At 41.6% G+C, this 27469-nt stretch overlaps 1 protein-coding gene across 4 annotated transcripts in view; it reads left to right on the plus strand.

Annotated features, from left to right (window-relative positions):
- Positions 1–3119: 3119 nt before the first annotated feature.
- LOC145850174 (homeobox protein Meis1) overlaps positions 3120–27469 on the plus strand; it is a 187139-nt gene continuing 162789 nt past the window's right edge. For 2 of the 4 annotated variants that reach the window (XM_082978756.1, XM_082978753.1), the window contains exons 1-6: positions 4565–5272; positions 6883–7103; positions 8147–8288; positions 8614–8664; positions 9229–9279; positions 10299–10445. In XM_082978756.1, coding sequence (XP_082834882.1) covers positions 5261–5272; positions 6883–7103; positions 8147–8288; positions 8614–8664; positions 9229–9279; positions 10299–10445 — 624 coding nt within the window. In that variant the 5' untranslated portion in view covers positions 4565–5260. Of the gene's footprint in view, positions 3236–4564; positions 5273–6882; positions 7104–8146; positions 8289–8613; positions 8665–9228; positions 9280–10298; positions 10446–27469 lie in introns of those variants that run through there. The other 2 variants (XM_082978754.1, XM_082978755.1) reach the window with 2 other exon arrangements.

Consider the following 27469-nt stretch of genomic DNA (forward strand, 5'->3'; position numbering starts at 1 on the left):
TTCCTCTAAAAGTCAAAATAATAATATTGCTGCAAAAATCATCGGAATTATTGATGTAAAGGATTTCATTCAGTTCTAAATAAAGACGCGCCCTGGTTATAAAACAATACACTCAATTGTACTTTTTTATTTTTAGCAAGTGTATAGGCTAGGCTACTGTAACCACACACTTCAACCAGAGTTCAAACTATCAGGCCATTTCGTTTATATATCCTAATATTGTTTTAGACTGATTCATTTCAATATTTCGCAGATAATTATTAGGCCTACATTGTAGACAATACTTTGGATATAATGCAAGGAGAGCAAATGGACATTATTCGCAATGCTAGTGTTACTAATTTTAATACGCTAAAAACTTTTACCGACGTATCTAACAAGTTGCCTGATCTAAACAGCTATATTTTCCAGCCAACCGTTCGGACTACATGCTGCTAGAAGACAGAATCCAGCGATGGCCTGTGCTGTGGCTGTAGCTCTACGGATCCTAACACGTTTGGGCGCATTGCTGCCGGGCTGATAAAGATTGACCTCCGTTTGACTCCTGAACCACGCCGTGCCAGGCGCTTTTAGGGAGAGAAGTTGAGGACTATTATTAGGAAAGACAAATACACGGACATTATAGTCTATGGGGTTTCTTTGCTAATGTAGACTTGATATTTCAAACTTTTTCGAGAGGCGTGAATCATACAGAAGGCTATGCTCATGGCTTGGAAAATATGATTCATTATTGTTAATGTAATTAAGTTGTAGGCCTATGAAAGGGAATGGTATTAGTCCATTTAGAAAGTTGTGCATAAAGTTGAGAAATAATGATTTTTAAAAACAACTTGTTTTATTCCAATATTAAAACACCGGCCTATATGACTTTCCCCCAATGACAACTTTCCAGCACGACGTTGTTTAATCCTTAATTTACTTTACTTTTCTCCCCTTCCCTAAATTAGACTGCAGGTCAACACGTTGACCATCCCGTGCACTACTCTCAAACAATGTCTCTAATTGTTATGTCAATCGAATGTGGCTGTCAACTCAGATTTGACTGTCAGAAAAGTAATACCTTCTGATTTCATTACATGACTCATGACATTATCCGTCCTCCGGAAGCAGATTAAAGATGAAATTATGATATTTGTTCTCTCTAGAATGAGCTGACCCTCGCCAATGAGAAACCTAAAGAGCAAGAGGGAAAGTATTGCTGCTTGTCCCTGTTGTGGTCTGTAACGTCCTTTTATAGACGGTAATTGAAGCAACTTAATTACTTTATAATGCCACTCTGGTTCTGTGACAGCAGTTAGTAGCCTAGACGTTGATGTAATTCACCTTTCCATGTCAATTTAGACCAGGCTCGAGCTATTTACGAAGACGACCAATTTAGTTGGATGGAGAGAGACACACAATTCTGAATTACGAGGGCTAAATGCCATGTGGTATCCAGTCATGCATTGTAAAACGAAATGTATATCTCAATAAATCTAATATTTCTTAACGTAAATAAATCATTTTTTAGTGCCTAATAATAGATGAGGATATTTTCACTCACGTTTCCACCGTATAGGCTGCATTGGGCTAGTTAATGTAGAAAAACACCATTTAGGAGAGATAACTACTCACCCATGAATTACTGAAAGTAAAAGGAATACAACGAGGTCTAATCGATATGCGTAGATAATTTATCGTAAATGTTTTGCTTCCATCCTTGTGCGTAACCCACGATTCCCCGGGAATTCCATGTACCCGTGTGTCCACCTTCATATAGCTTTCCCAGTCCCACCGAGCCCGTTACAGTGTCTGCCCCAAGCCCCTTACATGCCTCACTCATCGGTCGGTCGGTGCACGCGGCTTTAATAGTCATTTCGTGCCTGTAAATGTGGATCCCACCGCTCGGGACTGGTGGTGGAGGTACCACGGGAGTCGCGTCTGAATGTGTGAACGCTGTATTATCTGATATGACAGTACGGCTGGCAGCGGGGCATTATGATCGATGACAGATGAATCTGCAGGCTAACTTCAAACACCTTGTCATCAGGGCGTTTGGAGTAACACGTTATGAACAGCAACGGGATGGCTTAGCATAATCAGAAGATATATCCGAGCCGTATGAAAGGCCGTTCTCTCATGGCATTTTTGTGAAATAAGTAGTCTATACGTACAGGTAATACATATATATAAATAGAGAGCGAGAGCGAGAAATGTAACATGTATATGCACATATAGCTGCCCAGGCTGAATATACCCATACAGCCTGTAGTCCACTCTCTCCTGGCATTTGTGTTGAAACAAGTGTAGTAACTCTTTGAATAGCTTCTTACCAGTAATCTAGACTAACATGTACACATCCACCTAGTTCAAGCAATACAAGCATATATTGTATTGAAAATGATAAAGAAATTCATACATTTCAATGTATACTTTGTCAACAAATTTCATTGATATCAGAGTTGTATGGCCTAATATAATAGATCTATGGCCTTTTCCATAAATCGATTTGTAAATAAATATTATAAATTGGGCTGCCCTTTTACACTCAGCAGTTAGCTATATAGTCCTATCTGCACACGGTGACAAAGGGGTCATTGTGAGGAATAAAATGTTATTTATTGACGAAATAACACGGTAATCCGATTATAGAGAATATTTAACAAAGTTAAAGTTTTTAATCTGGGGTAGGATCAACCCGATAAAATGTATAATGAGTTATTATATAGGTTTAAAATTCATAGATATTGTATATATAGGCGATCTAGAAAAAGTTTTAGAAAGTAAGGACAAGGAAAGAGATGGAAAATAGAACATGTGTGTGTTATTGTGTTGTTGAGAGAAAGAGAGAGAACGAGAGAGAGAGCGAAGAGCGAGAAGCCTAAAAGACAAATGAGAACGAGCTAGGGTTTGTGAAATATTCAAACATTTTGCGAAATGTATATATAGACTTATTACAAAAGACATGTTTTTAATTTGCGGGCAATGTTTTGTTTTGCACCTCCCCACCAATGTGGCCTGAAATCGATCAATCACCAAATAATTGATCATCTCGAGATCCAATAGGGGGCTCGCATCACTGTGCCGTGCTTCCATTGGACACCCCTGGCGGACTCCGTGAGCATGCAGCGACTCGGAACGGCCCATTCGGCGCTGGCGAGGGGGAATGGGTGACGGAGGGCACATGGAGAACTGGAGCCCGCTGTAGCACTCTGACAGCAACATGAAGCTGACATGATAGAGAGACTCTAATCTAGTGAGTTTTTAAGCTTCCGTTTTTAAACAAAGACCAATTATACAGCACCATCCAAATGCTTTAGTAAACAGATTGTTAGTAGCAAATATATATATTTTACAAAAAAATACCAAAATGTTGTCAATGGCCTATACAGTATTGGGCACCCTAACTTCATCAAACCTAACTATATATATATATATATATATATATATATATATATATATATATATATATATATATATATATATATATAATATATATATATATAATCAAGCAACTCAACAATTTCTCCCAAATCCAATAGGCTGTAAGACAATGTAAAGTCTAATGTAAAAGTTTGATATGAATCAGCTGTTTTGCAGAAGCTAATTATGGGACTCCCTAAAACATACCACTTCGATACAAGTGACTTTTCATAGCAGGTTAGGAGAGCATTTTCACTAACCCTTACACTAACCATTTTCCTAACCTTAACCTAAGTCTCCTAAACTGCTATGTTAATCTTCCTAACCTGCTGCATAAATTCTCCTAACCTACTACAAAAAGTCATAGCTGTATGGAAATTACATGTTTTTAGGGAGTCCCGCCCAGTTCTAGTCCAAATAGATAAAGACATTTCCACAATAACAGAGATGAGTAGACTTGGGCTTGCATTAATAGGAATGATTCAGTACCTAGACCTGTTCAATGTGGAACCTGCTCAAATAGTCAAAGAGCACCAAGAGCACTTTAGAAAGATATTTAAGATTTAACTACCGTTCAAAAACATGGATTTGTCACGGATATAAATATAATTAGAATAGCATAATGAAAGGCATTTCCTACTGGGCACAGATGTCAATTCAACGTCTATTCCACATTGGTGCAACATAATTTTATTGAAATGAGGTGGAAACAACGTTGATCCAACCAGTGTGTTCCCATTGGGTTCTCTTCTTCTAGTAGCCTACTAGTTTTCAGATTATTAAAATCTGTAATGGCATCAAAATCCTGAGACGATAATCGTAATCTTGGGATTAGTTGGAAAATCCACATTTGTAAATAGAAGAAGAAAAAACATGAGTCAAACAAACACTAGAGTAAAGTCGACTACACTACCAAGAGTCAGGGTGATATCGCACACAACGAGACTACAGCTATGCATGCATGGCTTTGACCAGAGCAACAGCACCAGGGGTTGAGGGATATTCTCCCTGTAGTCTAGAACACAAACAGACAGGAGCTCGGAATACCCACTGACTGCTCAACTCGAGCTTTCGAAGGTCCTCCCACGACACCCCCCTCCTCTCCGCGCGACTTGATGTAGCCCATTCGCATTGTGTATAACGCGACCTGTTATGGCCACCACTACTTCCGGGTTTCGGCAGTCTGGTCCATATCCACTCCTCAGTCGCGTTTCCCAACTACTCGCGCCCATTGTACACAAACCAACGAGGAGTTGGCGGCTGAGCACAGCATCGATCGAGGGCTGCTCCTTTAAGAAAGACTAAGCCTGAATTATCACCCCACCTCCCCCTGATCTCCTTTACAGGGCTTTTGCGTTTAAAAAAAATCAACCCAGGAGCCGAGAGTGATCAAAAGAAAAACGAGTGAGCTGAATTTTTTGTGTGCATTTGACTATTCACGTTAGGTGTGCTAACCCGTGGAAGCGCGCGCTGGATCATCATTCATTCCGGGCTACTTTGACAAGCCTCGGCGTTTGATTGACAGGCGTGGTGGCAAAAAGCCATGAGACTTCGCTAGTTTTGTTTTGAGGGGTATTTTCATACTGTTTTTTTTTTTTTTTTTTTAAATAAGACTGGGTTTTCTCTCCTTATGCCACTGCCCTGGGGATAGCTCAGGCCCTATTTACGGTTGCTTTGGACTGAACTTGAGCTGAAGAGGGCTAGCTTGAATTCATCGTTGCCTTTCTCTTGCAAGAAATACGGAATCTTGAAAGATCTCGCATTTGGAATTTGCGTTTTTATTTGTTCTTCACTCTGGCCTCTTAGGGGATATATCCGAAGTGAAAGGAGAGAAGAAGAGAGGGACTAGAGGAGGGATATGGCGCAGCGGGTATGTAGCAAGGCTATCCCGAAAAGTTTCACTGTAACTCCACTGTGTGAAAATGCAAAGCCATGAACACGGTAACGTGGCCAATGACAGACGCTCGCGGCGAAACTTTATTTTCTTCTTCAAGACCCCGCTGGACCGAATTCCGTGTTTTGCAGTTTTGCATCTTGGCACAATATTACGCACAGACGCACATATTTGCTGCTGCGCGTACGCCCCGACTAGGGACATTAGAAGTGTCATCCTATCTGCTGTTTCCAGATTAGTCTTGACAGGCCAGTTACTGGAAGAGAAACAAGGAGCAATGGGACTAAACAAACCCAACCTTTATACTTCCAAAGTCGAATTTACATGACTTTAGTCATTTTTGTAATTAATCAAAATCATGTAAATGCTTTGAAGTTTGAGTCTCGGAGTGTTTTTGAGATTATAATTCATTAACATCTAGAATTGCATCCTCAACTGTAGTTTATTACAAAGTAGGCCTAATAACGTTTAATTGAGTAATTTGGGTAAAAAAATACATTTTTGCATATGCTAATAAAGCACATTTGTGTCATGATGTGATGACATATGATTTGATACACAGCCTAAAACCCCCGGAATTACTCGACTAGATGGCAGAATTATTATTTTTTTTTTTTAAATAAGCAATTGTAAAATAGAGATCACACTTATTACCCAAAGACCTTTTGCTTGTTGGAGAGAGGCTCTACATCAGTCCCACGCGGGTTCTTTTTGCACCTCTCCACGTGTCAGGGTCTAAATGGTAGTCTTTATAATACCGTGCCACCTTCAGAGTCCACAATACATAATTAAAAATCACTCATTAATTCGATAAAGAAACAGGAACCCAACATAAATGTTGTTTTAACTTTTAGTCAACGTCATATACGTGTTGTATGTCTATGTGAAAAGGCATATTCAGGCACACATTTAGTATGGGCGTATGGGGATGGAAAATATGTAGACAACTTGTAACTACAAATTACTTTGGTTTAAATGTTCATAAAAAGATCTTGTCTATACTAGACATCTTCAGTGATCATCATTATGAGAAACAGAAACATCTATTTAACTGCGTTTGTTAAATATATTAATGATGGTGTATTTGGCGTGTAATAACAGAGTAACCAATGTTACACAATTGTAATGATGCTCTAAAATTAGCAAACACTGCAATTAAAGAGACTGGATGTTGTGAAAGTCTACGGTCAAAACATTCAAAATACACAAAGACGAAACATGCCTGTCATCCGTTTTATCCCCTCATATATATTTCACTTTTTGCTATTTTAGTAGCCTAGCTTTGGAATTAAACATCAGATTTGAATAATGTTTTAACGACATTATCCCTATTTTGTTACTATTTCTTATATGGTGGTGTAAATATCTAAAATACACTTAGAGCTACAGTTGAACTTTAGGGGTATTATATGCTTGAATATAAACAAGGTCACTAAGGCCAACCTCGATAGATTTCACTTTTTATTTATTCATTCATTGGTAGATTACTATTTACCCATTATTTTATTATCTGCAAAGTGCGTAAAAACACCACAGTCCTATAACTGGCCATTCAGTACGAAACTGTGTTGTTATTGTGTATACAGTACGAAGACTTGCCCCACTACGGGATGGACGGGGTGGGTATCCCCACCACCATGTACGGCGACCCGCACGGTGCCCGCTCCATGCAGGCCGTCCACCTCAACCACGGTCCCCAGCTACACTCACACCAGTACCCGCACACAGCCCACAGCAACGCCATGCCGCCTAGCATGGGCTCGTCCGTCAACGACGCCCTGAAGAGAGATAAAGACCAGATATACGGGTAGGTGACTGTAGCTTACGGAGGTTAGAATATGAACAACTTTGTGTGGGATTTCTTCTTTTGGTTGATTTTCTTGTTGAAGTTGAACGTGTGTAGACTATTAGGCTGTGAAGAGCGGTTGGGAAAAGTAAAATACACGTGGGGTTGTTACTTGGGAATTATTGTTGTTTTGGAACTTTTTTTGTGCAAATAATTTATTGTCAAAAGTTGTGTTGACTTATATAACTTGGCACAAAGTTGTATGCTTTATGTACTCAAAATATAGGCTACAATATTTCCTTACACTAAATATGCAATATTATGCACCCGTGACCCTTAGACCAATTGCTACTATGTGCAGCAGCACATTTTAGGCTATATGTTTTGGAAATTAAAATTCGAATTAGTTTATTGTGGTTTTACAAGGACCTGTAATTGATTACTACACATTAATATAACTAAATGGTGTGCAATGGTCATGTTATATGGACAATTTCGAGGAGTTTTATGTAATAAAACAGACACCCCAAATTATGCACACCCTACATTAATTTAGATGAGTTAATTAAAATTCAAAAGCATGATGTATGTACGGTGACTGAACATGTCACACAAATAATTTAACTATTTACTCAGTTCAATGGTAGGCTTCCTTGAGAACGCCATATTTTCTTACATTCTAGACATTGGCCCTAACATATTCACAACGGTCATATCCGCGACTTACAAATGAGACTAAAATGGAACAAATTGCACATGTTAAACTTTTGATATTTTCAAAGACAAAGGCAGATCTAGCCTATAGGCCAAGGAGAAAATACAGTGATGCACAAAAAAAAGTAAATTTTATTCAAATCATTTGACACAATTATCTGTCAGTAAAAACTACATCGTTTGAATATTTTTCTGCACTAATAGACTATAAACACCATACATAAAACAGTACACACATATCACCAATTCCCAGAGCTATGCCTAGTTGTTGAGACTAGCTTATAGAACCAGTGTTGACCCCGGCCTTGTTCTCTGCGGTGACATTTGCTATTGTGTTTGATTCCATGCAGGCACCCCCTGTTCCCCCTGCTTGCACTGATTTTTGAGAAATGTGAATTAGCGACTTGCACGCCCAGAGAGCCTGGGGTCGCGGGAGGAGACGTTTGTTCATCGGAATCTTTCAATGAAGATATAGCAGTGTTTGCAAAACAGGTCGGTAAAAAAAACTTATGCGTTATTAACATAGGCTACATTATGCATACGATTATAGATTGTGTGTGGCTGATCATAAGCCCATGTGTTTAAGCTGTGTATTTTGTTCGTGTAATTAAATGTTATTGTAAAGTTTACCATTGGAAATGTTTTGAAGCGTGTATTGTTTAGAAGTAGCCTATAGTATTTGTTATGCCATTAAATAGTAGTTCATGTTTAACACATTGTTCAATATTGGGAATATTATTTTAATATTAAATACATTATTCTTTTCTCACGGATATTGCCCATAAGTGTTGAAGTGTTCATGATTTTGTGGTTTTAGATTCGGGCAGAAAAGCCGTTATTTTCATCGAATCCAGAACTGGATAACCTGGTAAGACAAACATTGATTTGATTATACAAGAAGTGGGCTAAGGACTAAGAGTAAACGTGGATGTATCCAACATATCAGGGCTTGCCTTCATATTATGACACGGTTTCTGAGTAGGAGACGCTGTTAGTTGAAAAAGTTCATCCAACGACTGGAGGTTGTTGTTCTCCAGTCCGGATTGTTTCATTTCATGATAACCCTCCGTTGTCACCGCAGATAACCATCTTTTCAGGGCCGCATTAGAAAGCTGTTAAATGGATTTGGACTACTTGTCCCTCGATGAAAAGTTATTATGCTAATAGTTTTCACTTGTAATGTAGGCTATCTAATGCTAATGTCTGGGATAGCTTCTATTATGGCTGATTGATTAGCCAATGTTGTAATGCCGTACGCTTATAATGTTGAATATCAGCCCGACATAAAATCCAAATTCAAAATCCAATTTAACATGAATCATTTTCTCCATTGTAGTTTCTTATACCCTATCCAGAAACATATGCCTATTTCATATTAGGACATTTTACAAGCTAATCTTTTTTTAATTGTATTGTTATTTACATTTTTCAGATGATTCAAGCCATTCAAGTTTTACGGTTTCATCTCCTGGAGTTGGAAAAGGTAAAACCCCAGCTCACCTCCCTGTTGCTGCCTGGCCGCGTCACACTTCATAGCTATGGGCGACATTTGCATAAATATATTTTTCTAGTCGGCTATAATTAGTGTCGAAATCAATCATGGGACCTATTTCTCTTCCGCGTTGTAGCCTAATCACAACGCAAGCTGCTACAACTGCATGGAGCGGATATCTCTGCGCCCAAATCTTTCTGAGAGCTAATAGTTTATTTTGGTGTAAATTACATACAAGGTGAATTAATTATATAACTTAAAGTATGTTATACGCGCTTTAAGTATTGGAGAACGCTAAAGGCCGAGAGAAGTAGCCCGCTGTAGCCTAGATTGGAGTGACATTAGTGAGGTAATTTTTTATATGGTATATTGATATGTTTTACCAATGGTAGCCCACTGTCCACACAATTGATCAGTTGAAATTATTGTTAATTAACTTTCAGTAGGCCGAGTGTTGGGCTATTTTAATAACATTCAAAACATGATATAACAGAAGGGTCGTTGCAGGCTGTAGCAGCATTTTGTAGCGATGTGTAACGATGCATTTAGCCCATACAGCATGCACCATCCTCGGCATGACCAGGCGACATGCACCGGGTTGGGTCGGTAGTGATAATGGAATAACTGGAGGAAATTAAGCAGTTTACCTTAAATGTCAATCAGTTGGGTCACCCCACCACCTCACTAATGGACACAACCTGGGGCACGGATACATTTAACACGGCTGTTGACTAGGTTGTAGCCCGCGAGTCTTCTTGTCATTGTCAATTTTCATTGAAGTCTCAATTTTGCTCTGTAATAAAGTTACTTCATATTTCTGGATTCGGCTGGTCACGTGGGAGCGCACTGCAACATCACCTGCACGCCTCGACCCATTTGGACCAGGTTGTCCAAGTGGCTTGTAGCTTTGTAGTTGCAGACATGTGTCAGATATATTTCATGTGTCAGATATACAGTACCTCATGTACTTTGTTGTTGTTGTTGTTGTTTTCTTGTATGTTTTTCTATAGGTACACGAACTATGTGACAATTTCTGTCACCGGTACATCAGCTGTCTGAAAGGAAAGATGCCCATCGACTTGGTGATCGACGACAGAGAGGGCGGATCAAAATCGGACAACGAGGAAATAACAAGATCATCCGGGCCTCTTGATCAGGTAATGTCACATCTCTCTCTCTCTCTCTCTCTCTCTCTCTCTCTCTCTCTCTCTCTCTCTCTCTCTCTCTTTCTCTCCCTCTCTCTCTCTTCCTCTCTCTCTGTCTCTCTCTCTGTCTCTCTCTCGCTGTCTCTCTCTCCCCCTCTCTCTCTCTCTCTCTCTCTCTCTCTCTCTCTCTCTCTCTCTCTCTCTCTCTCTCTCTCTCTCTCTCTCTCTCTACTGGGAATATTCAGTGTGGTGTCTTCTGGGTCACTTCTCCGCGAGGCGCTGTTATTTGCATATGATTAAGACCGTTTTAGATTCCATCGGAATGAAAATTTCTCTGTATAATGTTTCCATTATTGCCCCATTACGGTTTGATCCGGAAACCGACCCGGGGAGATTAGCCCGAGAAAGCATCGCCTTAAACTTGACCTGCTTCTTGTCCATTTTAATTTAGCCCTCTTTCCCTTTTTCTTATTTTCCTCCTCCTCTCCACCACCTCTGTCTTCTATTTTTTAATCAAAACGAAACGTCATCAGTACATTTATATTACCACGCAGCTACTGAGGAGAGGCCAAACGCATAGTTTGATATCTCACCGGAGGGACTGAGACTGTGGGTTTAGTTGCCTCGGATTTCCCGTTGTAGTTTACGGTTCATTAGGTGTCTTGTCAGTATTTTTCCTCAGACATGAGCGCACATTGTTAGGCTATAGCCTTATTCGTGACCACTTTGTGCTTTAAAGCGCGAAGACCGAGAGAGATTCCATGGCAGTCGCTGAAATGACGGGTTGAGTTTGAAAACTACAAGGCAGTAGGCTAGATTAGGGGATTGTTTCCTTTTGTGAGTCGCGGGCAGCAGTAGCGATATCAGCACATCCTTCATTATGTGCTCCACTGGCTGCTCGCTCTCCAGGGACATTGTAGTGCGCGCGCAGGCATGACCCTAATGGTCCGTATTGCCGTTAAATAATGATAACAGTAATAATGATTAGAATTATGCAAATCTATAGCCCTATCTTTTTATGCGGTGGATTTTAGGCCATTAATAGCACGCTTGATTTTGTAGCCTGAATAGAGACACAGCTTTTCTTATTTCACTTAACAAAATAGGCCTATATTTTCGAAAGTGATCTCTGTTAGGGTTTTAGAGAAGAATGAATGAAGGCCCTCAGAGAGATAGGCTATGGATACCGATGAAGGCGGGGGAAAAAACAAGTGGCCAAATTAAAGAGATTAGCGGGCTAGGCAGATATAAAAAGTAATGAAGCGATTAGGCTAAATAATTTAAATCCGTGGACCTCCATATGGTTGAGTGGCCGGTTAGAGCTGGCGGTCTGTTGTAGTGCTCCGGAGAGAGCGGTAGCGAGCAGCTTCCATGTTCTGTGGTGAATAGCGTAGTTGGGTCAGATAGCAGGCAGTGTAGCCTAGGCGTCGTCATTCATGGAGGAGCTGGGACCAAAATGGGAGCGACCCCCTGCCTGCCTCAAGCGTCCTCTCTCTCTCTCTCTCTCTCTCTCTCTTTCTCTTTCTCTCTCTCTCTTTCTCTTTCTCTCTCTCGCTCCCTCTCCCTCTCTCTCTCTCTCTCTCTCTCTCTCCCTTTCTCTCTTTCTCTCTCGCTCTCTCTCTCTCTCTTTCTCTCTCTCGCTCTTTCTCTCTCCCTCTCTCTCTCTCTCGCTCTCTCCGTCACCAGCCCCATGTTAATGATTATGCTAATGAGGCAGATCGCCTCGCCAGATAACACTCCATTTAAATCAAAAGCAGAATTAAATAACATCATGCCAATTGTGCACTTAAGTGTTTCCTTGAACGCGTATTCTTTGGGGACGTTGTCAAAGACGTCGCGCCTAGATAGTCGTGAGATATGAGTGAAAGTGTGGAAGAAGATAAAGGGGTATAGAAATATAGGCTTCGTGAACACCCTAGGGTTTGTAGGTATATGAAGAACATCATGTGTGCTCGCGGGCAGTGATATGGCTCTTTAATTGACTTCAAGATGAAGACATGCCCTATTTTAATCTAAATATTGAGGCTAATATCATAAAGGCATATAGGTTGACAGTGTCTCCGCTGTGAAGCGCATTAATAGGCCTCTATGTAAAACTGGTTTGACAGATCTGGAATATGACCATATCAATTCAATTCCTGTTCATGTGATATTTCAGAGCAAGATTATGATACAATACAAAGTAGTGCAGCAATCCACTATAGCCTACATTTTAGGCATATCTGCATAATGATCCATAAACCACAAATGAACTTATCCAGAGAGCGCTGAGGGGTCTTTGGCTCAAAGATAAGACAATTTTCAATTAAATGAAACTGCACTTGTTTTATCGCGATACTTTCCAGCTGAGCTGAATATAGGCTATGTATTTTAGTATTTTGTATTTCTTGTAGGACATTTTATGCTTTTGCGTTTGTTCGGCGGCTGTGACATCCTTAACGGATTAGCGCGGTGTGAGAATTATCTCTGTCCATATGTATTGTTAATTTATGCCCTGGGGCATAATGTTGAATTGGACTGGAAAAAATATAGAGAATTTGTTAACAAGAAGGAACGGAAGCTCATTTATGCACAAACCAATTTATTCCAGCGAGGGGACTGTAGCAGAAAAGGGCAAAAAAATAGTACTTTCAATTTATTCAACTCCTGAGTCTGCGCCGAGTTAGTAGCAGCTTGTGCACCCAAGCATTGAACCAATAATGTTCCGTTCCGACTCCTCCATCTTTTTTTCCTCCCCTTGTTATTTTGCTTGTCTCTTGCTTTGCGCAGGAAAGTAGCGCATGCAGGAAGGACGCAGGGTGCCTCTTGTCAAAAAAAAGAGCGGAGAATATACGGGAGAGGTGAAACTCATAGAGAGAGGGAGAGAGTCTGGCTGTGAAGGCTTGTGAATGTGACCAAGCCAGTTTGGGTGTGCGTGTGCGTGCGTGTGTGAGAGAGCCCAGCCTGGCTCCATGCTCCCCTTAACCCTTTTCCTCCTTCTCCCTAGAAAACTAGTTTTACCACATTTATTTAACATATTTAACCCCTTTATTTACTACATTTGACCCCACCCCCCTCCCTGCTCATTTTGACCCACTTGAAGGGTAGTCATACATGAATAGTTTCCTTTAGTCTTCACTTTTCTGTTAAGTGGTGTTCATGTGAACATAACACATTTCAAAACAACTAAAAAGTGATACACTTCTTATCATATTGTCTAGTTTCCTCCACGGGAATGGGTGATGCTAGGAAATAATCTGCTTGCATGTTCCTAGGCTTCATCAACGCAGACTCCACACAACTAAGATTCCGCACAACTAAGACTCCACACAACTAAGACTCCACACAACTAAGATTCCACACAACTAAGACTCCACACAACTAAGACTCCACACAACTAAGACTCCACACAACTAAGACTCCACACAACTAAGACTCCACACAACTAAGATTCCACACGACAACTAAGATTCCACACGACAACTAAGATTCCACACGACAACTAAGATTCCACACGACAACTAAGATTCCACACGACAACTAAGATTCCACACGACAACTAAGATTCCACACGACAACTAAGATTCCACACGACAACTAAGATTCCACACGACAACTAAGATTCCACACGACAACTAAGATTCCACACGACAACTAAGACTCCACACAACTAAGACTCCACACAACTAAGATTCCACACGACAACTAAGATTCCAAATGACAACTAAGATTCCACACGACAACTAAGATTCCACACGACAACTAAGATTCCACACGACAACTAAGATTCCACATGACAACTAAGATTCCACACGACAACTAAGATTCCACACGGCAACTAAGATTCCACACGACAACTAAGATTCCACACGACAACTAAGATTCCACACGACAACTAAAATTCCACACGACAACTAAGATTCCAAATGACAACTAAGATTCCACACGACAACTAAGATTCCACACGACAACTAAGATTCCAAATGACAACTAAGATTCCACACGACAACTAAGATTCCACACGACAACTAAGATTCCACACGAAAACTAAGATTCCACACGACAACTAAGATTCCACATGACAACTAAGATTCCACACGACAACTAAGATTCCACACGACAACTAAGATTCCACACGACAACTAAGACTCCCACGACAACTAAGATTCCACACGACAACTAAGATTCCACACAACTAAGACTCCACACAACTAAGATTCCACACAACTAAGATTCCACACGACAACTAAGATTCCACACGACAACTAAGATTCCACACGACAACTAAGATTCCACACGACAACTAAGATTCCACGCGACAACTAAGATTCCAAATGACAACTAAGATTCCACACGACAACTAAGATTCCACACGACAACTAAGATTCCACACGACAACTAAGATTCCACACGACAACTAAGATTCCACACGACAACTAAGATTCCAAACGACAACTAAGATTCCACACGACAACTAAGATTCCACACGACAACTAAGATTCCACACGACAACTAAGATTCCACACGACAACTAAGATTCCACACGACAACTAAGATTCCACACGACAACTAAGACTCCCACGACAACTAAGACTCCCACGACAACTAAGATTCCACACGACAACTAAGATTCCACACAACTAAGACTCCACACAACTAAGATTCCACACAACTAAGATTCCACACGACAACTAAGATTCCACACGACAACTAAGATTCCACACGACAACTAAGATTCCACACGACAACTAAGATTCCAAATGACAACTAAGATTCCACACGACAACTAAGATTCCACACGACAACTAAGATTCCACACGACAACTAAGATTCCACATGACAACTAAGATTCCACACGACAACTAAGATTCCACACGACAACTAAGATTCCACACGACAACTAAGATTCCACACGACAACTAAGATTCCAAATGACAACTAAGATTCCACACGACAACTAAGATTCCACACGACAACTAAGATTCCACACGACAACTAAGATTCCAAATGACAACTAAGATTCCACACGACAACTAAGATTCCACACGACAACTAAGATTCCACACGACAACTAAGATTCCACACGACAACTAAGATTCCACACGACAACTAAAATTCCACACGACAACTAAGATTCCACACGACAACTAAGATTCCAAATGACAACTAAGATTCCACACGACAACTAAGATTCCACACGACAACTAAGATTCCAAATGACAACTAAGATTCCACACGACAACTAAGATTCCACACGACAACTAAGATTCCACACGACAACTAAGATTCCACACGACAACTAAGATTCCACACGACAACTAAGATTCCACACGACAACTAAGATTCCACACGACAACTAAGATTCCACACGACAACTAAGATTCCACACGACAACTAAGACTCCCACGACAACTAAGATTCCACACGACAACTAAGATTCCACACAACTAAGACTCCACACAACTAAGATTCCACACAACTAAGATTCCACACGACAACTAAGATTCCACACGACAACTAAGATTCCACATGACAACTAAGATTCCACACGACAACTAAGATTCCACGCGACAACTAAGATTCCAAATGACAACTAAGATTCCACACGACAACTAAGATTCCACACGACAACTAAGATTCCACACGACAACTAAGATTCCACACGACAACTAAGATTCCAAATGACAACTAAGATTCCACACGACAACTAAGATTCCACACGACAACTAAGATTCCACACGACAACTAAGATTCCACACGACAACTAAGATTCCACACGACAACTAAGATTACACACGACAACTAAGATTCCACACGACAACTAAGACTCCCACGACAACTAAGATTCCACACGACAACTAAGATTCCACACAACTAAGACTCCACACAACTAAGATTCCACACAACTAAGATTCCACACGACAACTAAGATTCCACACGACAACTAAGATTCCACACGACAACTTATATTCCACACGACAACTAAGATTCCACACGACAACTAAGATTCCAAATGACAACTAAGATTCCACACGACAACTAAGATTCCACACGACAACTAAGATTCCACACGACAACTAAGATTCCACACGACAACTAAGATTCCACACGACAACTAAGATTCCACACGACAACTAAGATTCCACACGACAACTAAGATTCCACACGACAACTAAAATTCCACACGACAACTAAGATTCCAAACGACAACTAAGATTCCACACGACAACTAAGATTCCACACGACAACTAAGATTCCACACGACAACTAAGATTCCAAATGACAACTAAGATTCCACACGACAACTAAGATTCCACACGACAACTAAGATTCCACACGACAACTAAGATTCCACACGACAACTAAGATTCCACACAACAACTAAGATTCCACACGACAACTAAGATTCAACACGACAACTAAGATTCCACACAACTAAGACTCCACACAACTAAGATTCCACAATACTAAGATTCCGCACGACAACTAAGATTCCACACGACAACTAAGACTCCCACGACAACTAAGATTCCACACGACAACTAAGATTCCACACGACAACTAAGATTCCACACGACAACTAAGATTCCACACAACTAAGACTCCACACGACAACTAAGATTCCACACGACAACTAAGATTCCACACGACAACTAAGATTCAACATGACAACTAAGATTCCACACAACTAAGATTCCACACAACTAAGACTCCACACAACTAAGATTCCACACAACTAAGATTCCACACGACAACTAAGATTCCACACGACAACTAAGATTCCAAATGACAACTAAGATTCCACACGACAACTAAGATTCCACACGACAACTAAGATTCCAGACGACAACTAAGATTCCACACGACAACTAAGATTCCACACGACAACTAAGATTCCACACGACAACTAAGATTCCACACGACAACTAAGATTCCACACGACAACTAAGATTCCACACGACAACTAAGATTCCACACGACAACTAAGATTCCACACGACAACTAAGATTCAACACGACAACTAAGATTCCACACAACTAAGATTCCGCACGACAACTAAGATTCCACACGACAACTAAGACTCCCACGACAACTAAGATTCCACACGACAACTAAGATTCCACACTACAACTAAGATTCCACACGACAACTAAGATTCCACACGACAACTAAGATTCCACACAACTAAGACTCCACACGACAACTAAGATTCCACACGACAACTAAGATTCCACACGACAACTAAGATTCCACACGACAACTAAGATTCAACACGACAACTAAGATTCCACACAACTAAGACTCCACACAACTAAGATTCCACACAACTAAGATTCCACACGACAACTAAGATTCCACACGACAACTAAGACTCCCACGACAACTAAGATTCCACACGACAACTAAGATTCCACACGACAACTAAGATTCCACACGACAACTAAGATTCCACACGACAACTAAGATTCCACACGACAACTAAGATTCCACACGACAACTAAGATTCCACACGACAACTAAGATTCCACACGACAACTAAGATTCCACACGACAACTAAGATTCAACACGACAACTAAGATTCCACACGACAACTAAGATTCCACACGACAACTAAGATTCCACACGACAACTAAGATTCCACACGACAACTAAGATTCCAAATGACAACTAAGATTCCACACGACAACTAAGATTCCACACGACAACTAAGATTCCACACGACAACTAAGATTCCACACGACAACTAAGATTCCACACGACAACTAAGATTCCACACGACAACTAAGATTCCACGCGACAACTAAGATTCCACGCGACAACTAAGATTCCAAATGACAACTAAGATTCCACACGACAACTAAGATTCCACACGACAACTAAGATTCCACACGACAACTAAGATTCCACACGACAACTAAGATTCCACACGACAACTAAGATTCCAAATGACAACTAAGATTCCACACGACAACTAAGATTCCACACGACAACTAAGATTCCACACGACAACTAAGATTCCACACGACAACTAAGATTCCACACGACAACTAAGATTCCACACGACAACTAAGACTCCCACGACAACTAAGATTCCACACGACAACTAAGATTCCACATAACTAAGACTCCACACAACTAAGATTCCACACAACTAAGATTCCACACGACAACTAAGATTCCACACGACAACTAAGATTCCACACGACAACTAAGATTCCACACGACAACTAAGATTCCACACGACAACTAAGATTCCACGCGACAACTAAGATTCCAAATGACAACTAAGATTCCACACGACAACTAAGATTCCACACGACAACTAAGATTCCACACGACAACTAAGATTCCACACGACAACTAAGATTCCACACGACAACTAAAATTCCACACGACAACTAAGATTCCAAATGACAACTAAGATTCCACACGACAACTAAGATTCCACACGACAACTAAGATTCCACACGACAACTAAGATTCCAAATGACAACTAAGATTCCACACGACAACTAAGATTCCACACGACAACTAAGATTCCACACGACAACTAAGATTCCACACGACAACTAAGATTCCACACGACAACTAAGATTCCACACGACAACTAAGATTCCACACGACAACTAAGATTCAACACGACAACTAAGATTCCACACAACTAAGACTCCACACAACTAAGATTCCACAATACTAAGATTCCGCACGACAACTAAGATTCCACACGACAACTAAGACTCCCACGACAACTAAGATTCCACACGACAACTAAGATTCCACACGACAACTAAGATTCCACACGACAACTAAGATTCCACACAACTAAGACTCCACACGACAACTAAGATTCCACACGACAACTAAGATTCCACACGACAACTAAGATTCAACACGACAACTAAGATTCCACACAACTAAGATTCCACACAACTAAGACTCCACACAACTAAGATTCCACACAACTAAGATTCCACACGACAACTAAGATTCCACACGACAACTAAGATTCCAAATGACAACTAAGATTCCACACGACAACTAAGATTCCACACGACAACTAAGATTCCACACGACAACTAAGATTCCACACGACAACTAAGATTCCACACGACAACTAAGATTCCACACGACAACTAAGATTCCACACGACAACTAAGATTCAACACGACAACTAAGACTCCACACAACTAAGATTCCACACAACTAAGATTCCGCACGACAACTAAGATTCCACACGACAACTAAGACTCCCACGACAACTAAGATTCCACACGACAACTAAGATTACACACTACAACTAAGATTCCACACGACAACTAAGATTCCACACGACAACTAAGATTCCACACAACTAAGACTCCACACGACAACTAAGATTCCACACGACAACTAAGATTCCACACGACAACTAAGATTCCACACGACAACTAAGATTCCACACGACAACTAAGATTCAACACGACAACTAAGATTCCACACAACTAAGACTCCACACAACTAAGATTCCACACAACTAAGATTCCACACGACAACTAAGATTCCACACGACAACTAAGACTCCCACGACAACTAAGATTCCACACGACAACTAAGATTCCACACGACAACTAAGATTCCACACAACTAAGACTCCACACAACTAAGATTCCACACAACTAAGATTCCACACGACAACTAAGATTCCACACAACAAAGACTCCACACAACTAAGATTCCACACGACAACTAAGATTCCACACGACAACTAAGACTCCACACAACTAAGACTCCACACAACTAAGATTCCACACAACTAGGATTCCACACAACTAAGATTCCACACGACAACTAAGATTCCACACGACAACTAAGATTCCACACGACAACTAAGATTCCAAATGACAACTAAGATTCCACACGACAACTAAGATTCCACACGACAACTAAGATTCCACACGACAACTAAGTTTCCAAATGACAACTAAGATTCCACACGACAACTAAGATTCCACACGACAACTAAGATTCCACACGACAACTAAGATTCCACACGACAACTAAGATTCCACACGACAACTAAGATTCCACACGACAACTAAGATTCCACACGACAACTAAGATTCCACACGACAACTAAGGCTCCACACGACAACTAAGATTCCACATGACAACTAAGATTCCACACGACAACTAAGATTCAACACGACAACTAAGATTCCACACAACTAAGATTCCACACAACTAAGACTCCACACAACTAAGACTCCACACAACTAAGATTCCACACGACAACTAAGATTCCACACGACAACTAAGATTCCAAATGACAACTAAGATTCCACACGACAACTAAGATTCCACACGACAACTAAGATTCCAGACAACAACTAAGATTCCACACGACAACTAAGATTCCACATGACAACTAAGATTCCACACGACAACTAAGATTCCACACGAAAACTAAGATTCCACACGACAACTAAGATTCCACACGACAACTAAGATTCCACACGACAACTAAGATTCAACACGACAACTAAGATTCCACACAAATAAGACTCCACACAACTAAGATTCCACACAACTAAGATTCCGCACGACAACTAAGATTCCACACGACAACTAAGACTCCCACGACAACTAAGATTCCACACGACAACTAAGATTCCACACGACAACTAAGATTCCACACGACAACTAAGATTCCACACGACAACTAAGATTCCACACAACTAAGACTCCACACGACAATTAAGATTCCACATGACAACTAAGATTCCACACGACAACTAAGATTCCACACGACAACTAAGATTCAACACGACAACTAAGATTCCACACAACTAAGATTCCACACAACTAAGACTCCACACAACTAAGATTCCACACAACTAAGATTCCACACAACTAAGATTCCACACGACAACTAAGATTCCACACGACAACTAAGACTCCCACGACAACTAAGATTCCACACGACAACTAAGATTCCACACGACAACTAAGATTCCACACGACAACTAAGATTCCACACGACAACTAAGATTCCACACAACTAAGACTCAACACAACTAAGATTCCACACAACTAAGATTCCACACAACTAAGATTCCACACGACAACTAAGATTCCACACAACAAAGACTCCACACAACTAAGATTCCACACGACAACTAAGATTCCACACGACAACTAAGACTCCACACAACTAAGACTCCACACAACTAAGACTCCACACAACTAAGACTCCACACAACTAAGATTCCACACAACTAAGATTCCACACAACTAAGATTCCACACGACAACTAAGATTCCACACGACAACTAAGATTCCACACGACAACTAAGATTCCACACAACTAAGATTCCAGACAACTAAGATTCCACACGACAACTAAGATTCCACACGACAACTAAGATTCCAAATGACAACTAAGATTCCACACGACAACTAAGATTCCACACGACAACTAAGATTCCAAATGACAACTAAGATTCCACACGACAACTAAGATTCCACACGACAACTAAGATTCCACACGACAACTAAGATTCCACACGACAACTAAGATTCCACACGACAACTAAGATTCCAAATGACAACTAAGATTCCAAATGACAACTAAGATTCCAAATGACAACTAAGATTCCACACGACAACTAAGATTCCACACGACAACTAAGATTCCACACGACAACTAAGATTCCACACGACAACTAAGATTCCACACGACAACTAAGATTCCACACGACAACTAAGATTCCACACGACAACTAAGATTCCACACGACAACTAAGATTCCACACGACAACTAAGATTCCAAATGACAACTAAGATTCCACACGACAACTAAGATTCCAAACGACAACTAAGATTCCACACGACAACTAAGATTCCAAATGACAACTAAGATTCCACACGACAACTAAGATTCCACACGACAACTAAGATTCCACACGACAACTAAGATTCCACACGACAACTAAGATTCCACACGACAACTAAGATTCCACACGACAACTAAGATTCCACACGACAACTAAGACTCCCACGACAACTAAGATTCCACACGACAACTAAGATTCCACACAACTAAGACTCCACACAACTAAGATTCCACACAACTAAGATTCCACACGACAACTAAGATTCCACACGACAACTAAGATTCCACACGACAACTAAGATTCCACACGACAACTAAGATTCCACGCGACAACTAAGATTCCAAATGACAACTAAGATTCCACACGACAACTAAGATTCCACACGACAACTAAGATTCCACACGACAACTAAGATTCCACACGACAACTAAGATTCCACACGACAACTAAGATTCCACACAACTAAGACTCCACACGACAACTAAGATTCCACATGACAACTAAGATTCCACACGACAACTAAGATTCAACACGACAACTAAGATTCCACACAACTAAGATTCCACACAACTAAGACTCCACACAACTAAGATTCCACACAACTAAGATTCCACACGACAACTAAGATTCCACACGACAACTAAGATTCCAAATGACAACTAAGATTCCACACGACAACTAAGATTCCACACGACAACTAAGATTCCACACGACAACTAAGACTCCACACAACTAAGACTCCACACAACTAAGATTCCACACAACTAAGATTCCACACAACTAAGATTCCACACGACAACTAAGATTCCACACGACAACTAAGATTCCAAATGACAACTAAGATTCCACACGACAACTAACATTCCACATGACAACTAAGATTCCACACGACAACTAAGTTTCCAAATGACAACTAAGATTCCACACGACAACTAAGATTCCACACGACAACTAAGATTCCACACGACAACTAAGATTCCACACGACAACTAAGATTCCACACGACAACTAAGATTCCACACAACTAAGGCTCCACACGACAACTAAGATTCCACATGACAACTAAGATTCCACACGACAACTAAGATTCAACACGACAACTAAAATTCCACACAACTAAGATTCCACACAACTAAGACTCCACACAACTAAGACTCCACACAACTAAGATTCCACACGACAACTAAGATTCCACACGACAACTAAGATTCCAAATGACAACTAAGATTCCACACGACAACTAAGATTCCACACGACAACTAAGATTCCAGACGACAACTAAGATTCCACACGACAACTAAGATTCCACATGACAACTAAGATTCCACACGACAACTAAGATTCCACACGAAAACTAAGATTCCACACGACAACTAAGATTCCACACGACAACTAAGATTCCACACGACAACTAAGATTCCACACGACAACTAAGATTCAACACGACAACTAAGATTCCACACAAATAAGACTCCACACAACTAAGATTCCACACAACTAAGATTCCGCACGACAACTAAGATTCCACACGACAACTAAGACTCCCACGACAACTAAGATTCCACACGACAACTAAGATTCCACACGACAACTAAGATTCCACACGACAACTAAGATTCCACACAACTAAGACTCCACACGACAACTAAGATTCCACATGACAACTAAGATTCCACACGACAACTAAGATTCCACACGACAACTAAGATTCAACACGACAACTAAGATTCCACACAACTAAGATTCCACACAACTAAGACTCCACACAACTAAGATTCCACACAACTAAGATTCCACACAACTAAAATTCCACACGACAACTAAGATTCCACACGACAACTAAGACTCCCACGACAACTAAGATTCCACACGACAACTAAGATTCCACACGACAACTAAGATTCCACACGACAACTAAGATTCCACACGACAACTAAGATTCCACACGACAACTAAGATTCCACACAACTAAGACTCCACACAACTAAGATTCCACACAACTAAGATTCCACACGACAACTAAGATTCCACACAACAAAGACTCCACACAACTAAGATTCCACACGACAACTAAGATTCCACACGACAACGAAGACTCCACACAACTAAGACTCCACACAACTAAGATTCCACACAACTAAGATTCCACACAACTAAGATTCCACACGACAACTAAGATTCCACACGACAACTAAGATTCCACACGACAACTAAGATTCCACACAACTAAGATTCCAGACAACTAAGATTCCACACGACAACTAAGATTCCACACGACAACTAAGATTCCAAATGACAACTAAGATTCCACACGACAACTAAGATTCCACACGACAACTAAGATTCCAAATGACAACTAAGATTCCACACGACAACTAAGATTCCACACGACAACTAAGATTCCACACGACAACTAAGATTCCACACGACAACTAAGATTCCACACGACAACTAAGATTCCACACGACAACTAAGATTCCACACGACAACTAAGATTCCACACGACAACTAAGATTCCACACGACAACTAAGATTCCACACGACAACTAAAAGTCCACACGACAACTAAGATTCCACACGACAACTAAGATTCCACACGACAACAAAGATTCAACACGACAACTAAGATTCCACACGACAACAAAGATTCCACACGACAACTAAGATTCTACACGACAACTAAGATTCCACACGACAACTAAAACACATAAAACTAGTATAGGAAGACTGCTCCATATTCTGTTGATTAAAGTCCTTCAGTCATACATGCAGACGTGGCCTATGTATACATATCCCCACCCAGGGCTTAATCTTTACTCTGTGTTGTGATGACATGGTGCTTGTTGCCTTGCCGATTGCATACTTATTTGCCTAGCCCACACATGGCTCTCCACTCCTCCGAGTGAGCAAAGAGTTGTGGTTCCAACCACTGCGTCGCAGCAGCAGCTAGTGTTCCGTTTGCACAGTTGTCTTTAATTGCAGAGAAGCATGAGGAGGGTGCGCAAAAATTTGCTAATGAACTTTGTGACTAGCTCAGAGAGTGCAAAGTTGCTGCACCCTATTCCCTACTTAGTGCACTACTTTGGTAGTGGCATCCCCAGGCTGTCTAAATGCTGTGATAATAACACCGTGGACACTGCATCTGAGAGCTCTTCTCCTCTATTCTGCCCTCCATCCTGAAGTGGGGTTCATTGTGCCCTGCATCCTGAAGTGGGGTTCATTGTGCCCTCCATCCTGAAGTGGGGTTCATTGTGCCCTGCATCCTGAAGTGGGGTTCATTGTGCCCTGCATCCTGAAGTGGGGTTCATTGTGCCCTGCATCCTGAAGTGGGGTTCATTGTGCCCTCCATCCTGAAGTGGGGTTCATTGTGCCCTCGATCCTGAAGTGGGGTTCATTGTGCCCTACATCCTGAAGTGGGGTTCATTGTGCCCTGCATCCTGAAGTGGGGTTCATTGTGCCCTGCATCCTGAAGTGGGGTTCATTGTGCCCTCCATCCTGAAGTGGGGTTCATTGTGCCCTCGATCCTGAAGTGGGGTTCATTGTGCCCTACATCCTGAAGTGGGGTTCATTGTGCCCTGCATCCTGAAGTGGGGTTCATTGTGCCCTACATCCTGAAGTGGGGTTCATTGTGCCCTGCATCCTGAAGTGGGGTTCATTGTGCCCTGCATCCTGAAGTGGGGTTCATTGTGCCCTACATCCTGAAGTGGGGTTCATTGTGCCCTCCATCCTGAAGTGGGGTTCATTGTGCCCTCCATCCTGAAGTGGGGTTCATTTTGCACTCGATCCTGAAGTGGGGTTCATTGTGCCCTACATCCTGAAGTGGGGTTCATTGTGCCCTGCATCCTGAAGTGGGGTTCATTGTGCCCTGCATCCTGAAGTGGGGTTCATTGTGCCCTGCATCCTGAAGTGGGGTTCATTGTGCCCTGCATCCTGAAGTGGGGTTCATTGTGCCCTGCATCCTGAAGTGGGGTTCATTGTGCCCTGCATCCTGAAGTGGGGTTCATTGTGCCCTGCATCCTGAAGTGGTGTTCATTGTGCCCTACATCCTGAAGTAGGGTTCATTGTGCCCTGCATCCTGAAGTGGGGTTCATTGTGCCCTACATCCTGAAGTGGGGTTCATTGTGCCCTACATCCTGAAGTGGGGTTCATTGTGCCCTACATCCTGAAGTGGGGTTCATTGTGCCCTGCATCCTGAAGTGGGGTTCATTGTGCCCTGCATCCTGAAGTGGGGTTCATTGTGCCCTACATCCTGAAGTGGGGTTCATTGTGCCCTGCATCCTGAAGTGGGGTTCATTGTGCCCTGCATCCTGAAGTGGGGTTCATTGTGCCCTGCATCCTGAAGTGGGGTTCATTGTGCCCTCCATCCTGAAGTGGGGTTCATTGTGCCCTCGATCCTGAAGTGGGGTTCATTGTGCCCTACATCCTGAAGTGGGGTTCATTGTGCCCTGCATCCTGAAGTGGGGTTCATTGTGCCCTGCATCCTGAAGTGGGGTTCATTGTGCCCTACATCCTGAAGTGGGGTTCATTGTGCCCTGCATCCTGAAGTGGGGTTCATTGTGCCCTGCATCCTGAAGTGGGGTTCATTGTGCCCTGCATCCTGAAGTGGGGTTCATTGTGCCCTACATCCTGAAGTAGGGTTCATTGTGCCCTGCATCCTGAAGTGGGGTTCATTGTGCCCTACATCCTGAAGTGGGGTTCATTGTGCCCTACATCCTGAAGTGGGGTTCATTGTGCCCTCCATCCTGAAGTGGGGTTCATTGTGCCCTGCATCCTGAAGTGGGGTTCATTGTGCCCTGCATCCTGAAGTGGGGTTCATTGTGCCCTGCATCCTGAAGTGGGGTTCATTGTGCCCTGCATCCTGAAGTGGGGTTCATTGTGCCCTGCATCCTGAAGTGGGGTTCATTGTGCCCTACATCCTGAAGTGGGGTTCATTGTGCCCTGCATCCTGAAGTGGGGTTCATTGTGCCCTGCATCCTGAAGTGGGGTTCATTGTGCCCTACATCCTGAAGTGGGGTTCATTGTGCCCTGCATCCTGAAGTGGGGTTCATTGTGCCCTGCATCCTGAAGTGGGGTTCATTGTGCCCTGCATCCTGAAGTGGGGTTCATTGTGCCCTCCATCCTGAAGTGGGGTTCATTGTGCCCTCGATCCTGAAGTGGGGTTCATTGTGCCCTACATCCTGAAG

This window comes from Salmo salar, chromosome 01 (genome assembly GCF_965601325.2).
Source record: "Salmo salar chromosome 01, fSalSal1, whole genome shotgun sequence".
Taxonomy (NCBI): Eukaryota; Metazoa; Chordata; class Actinopteri; order Salmoniformes; family Salmonidae; genus Salmo; species Salmo salar.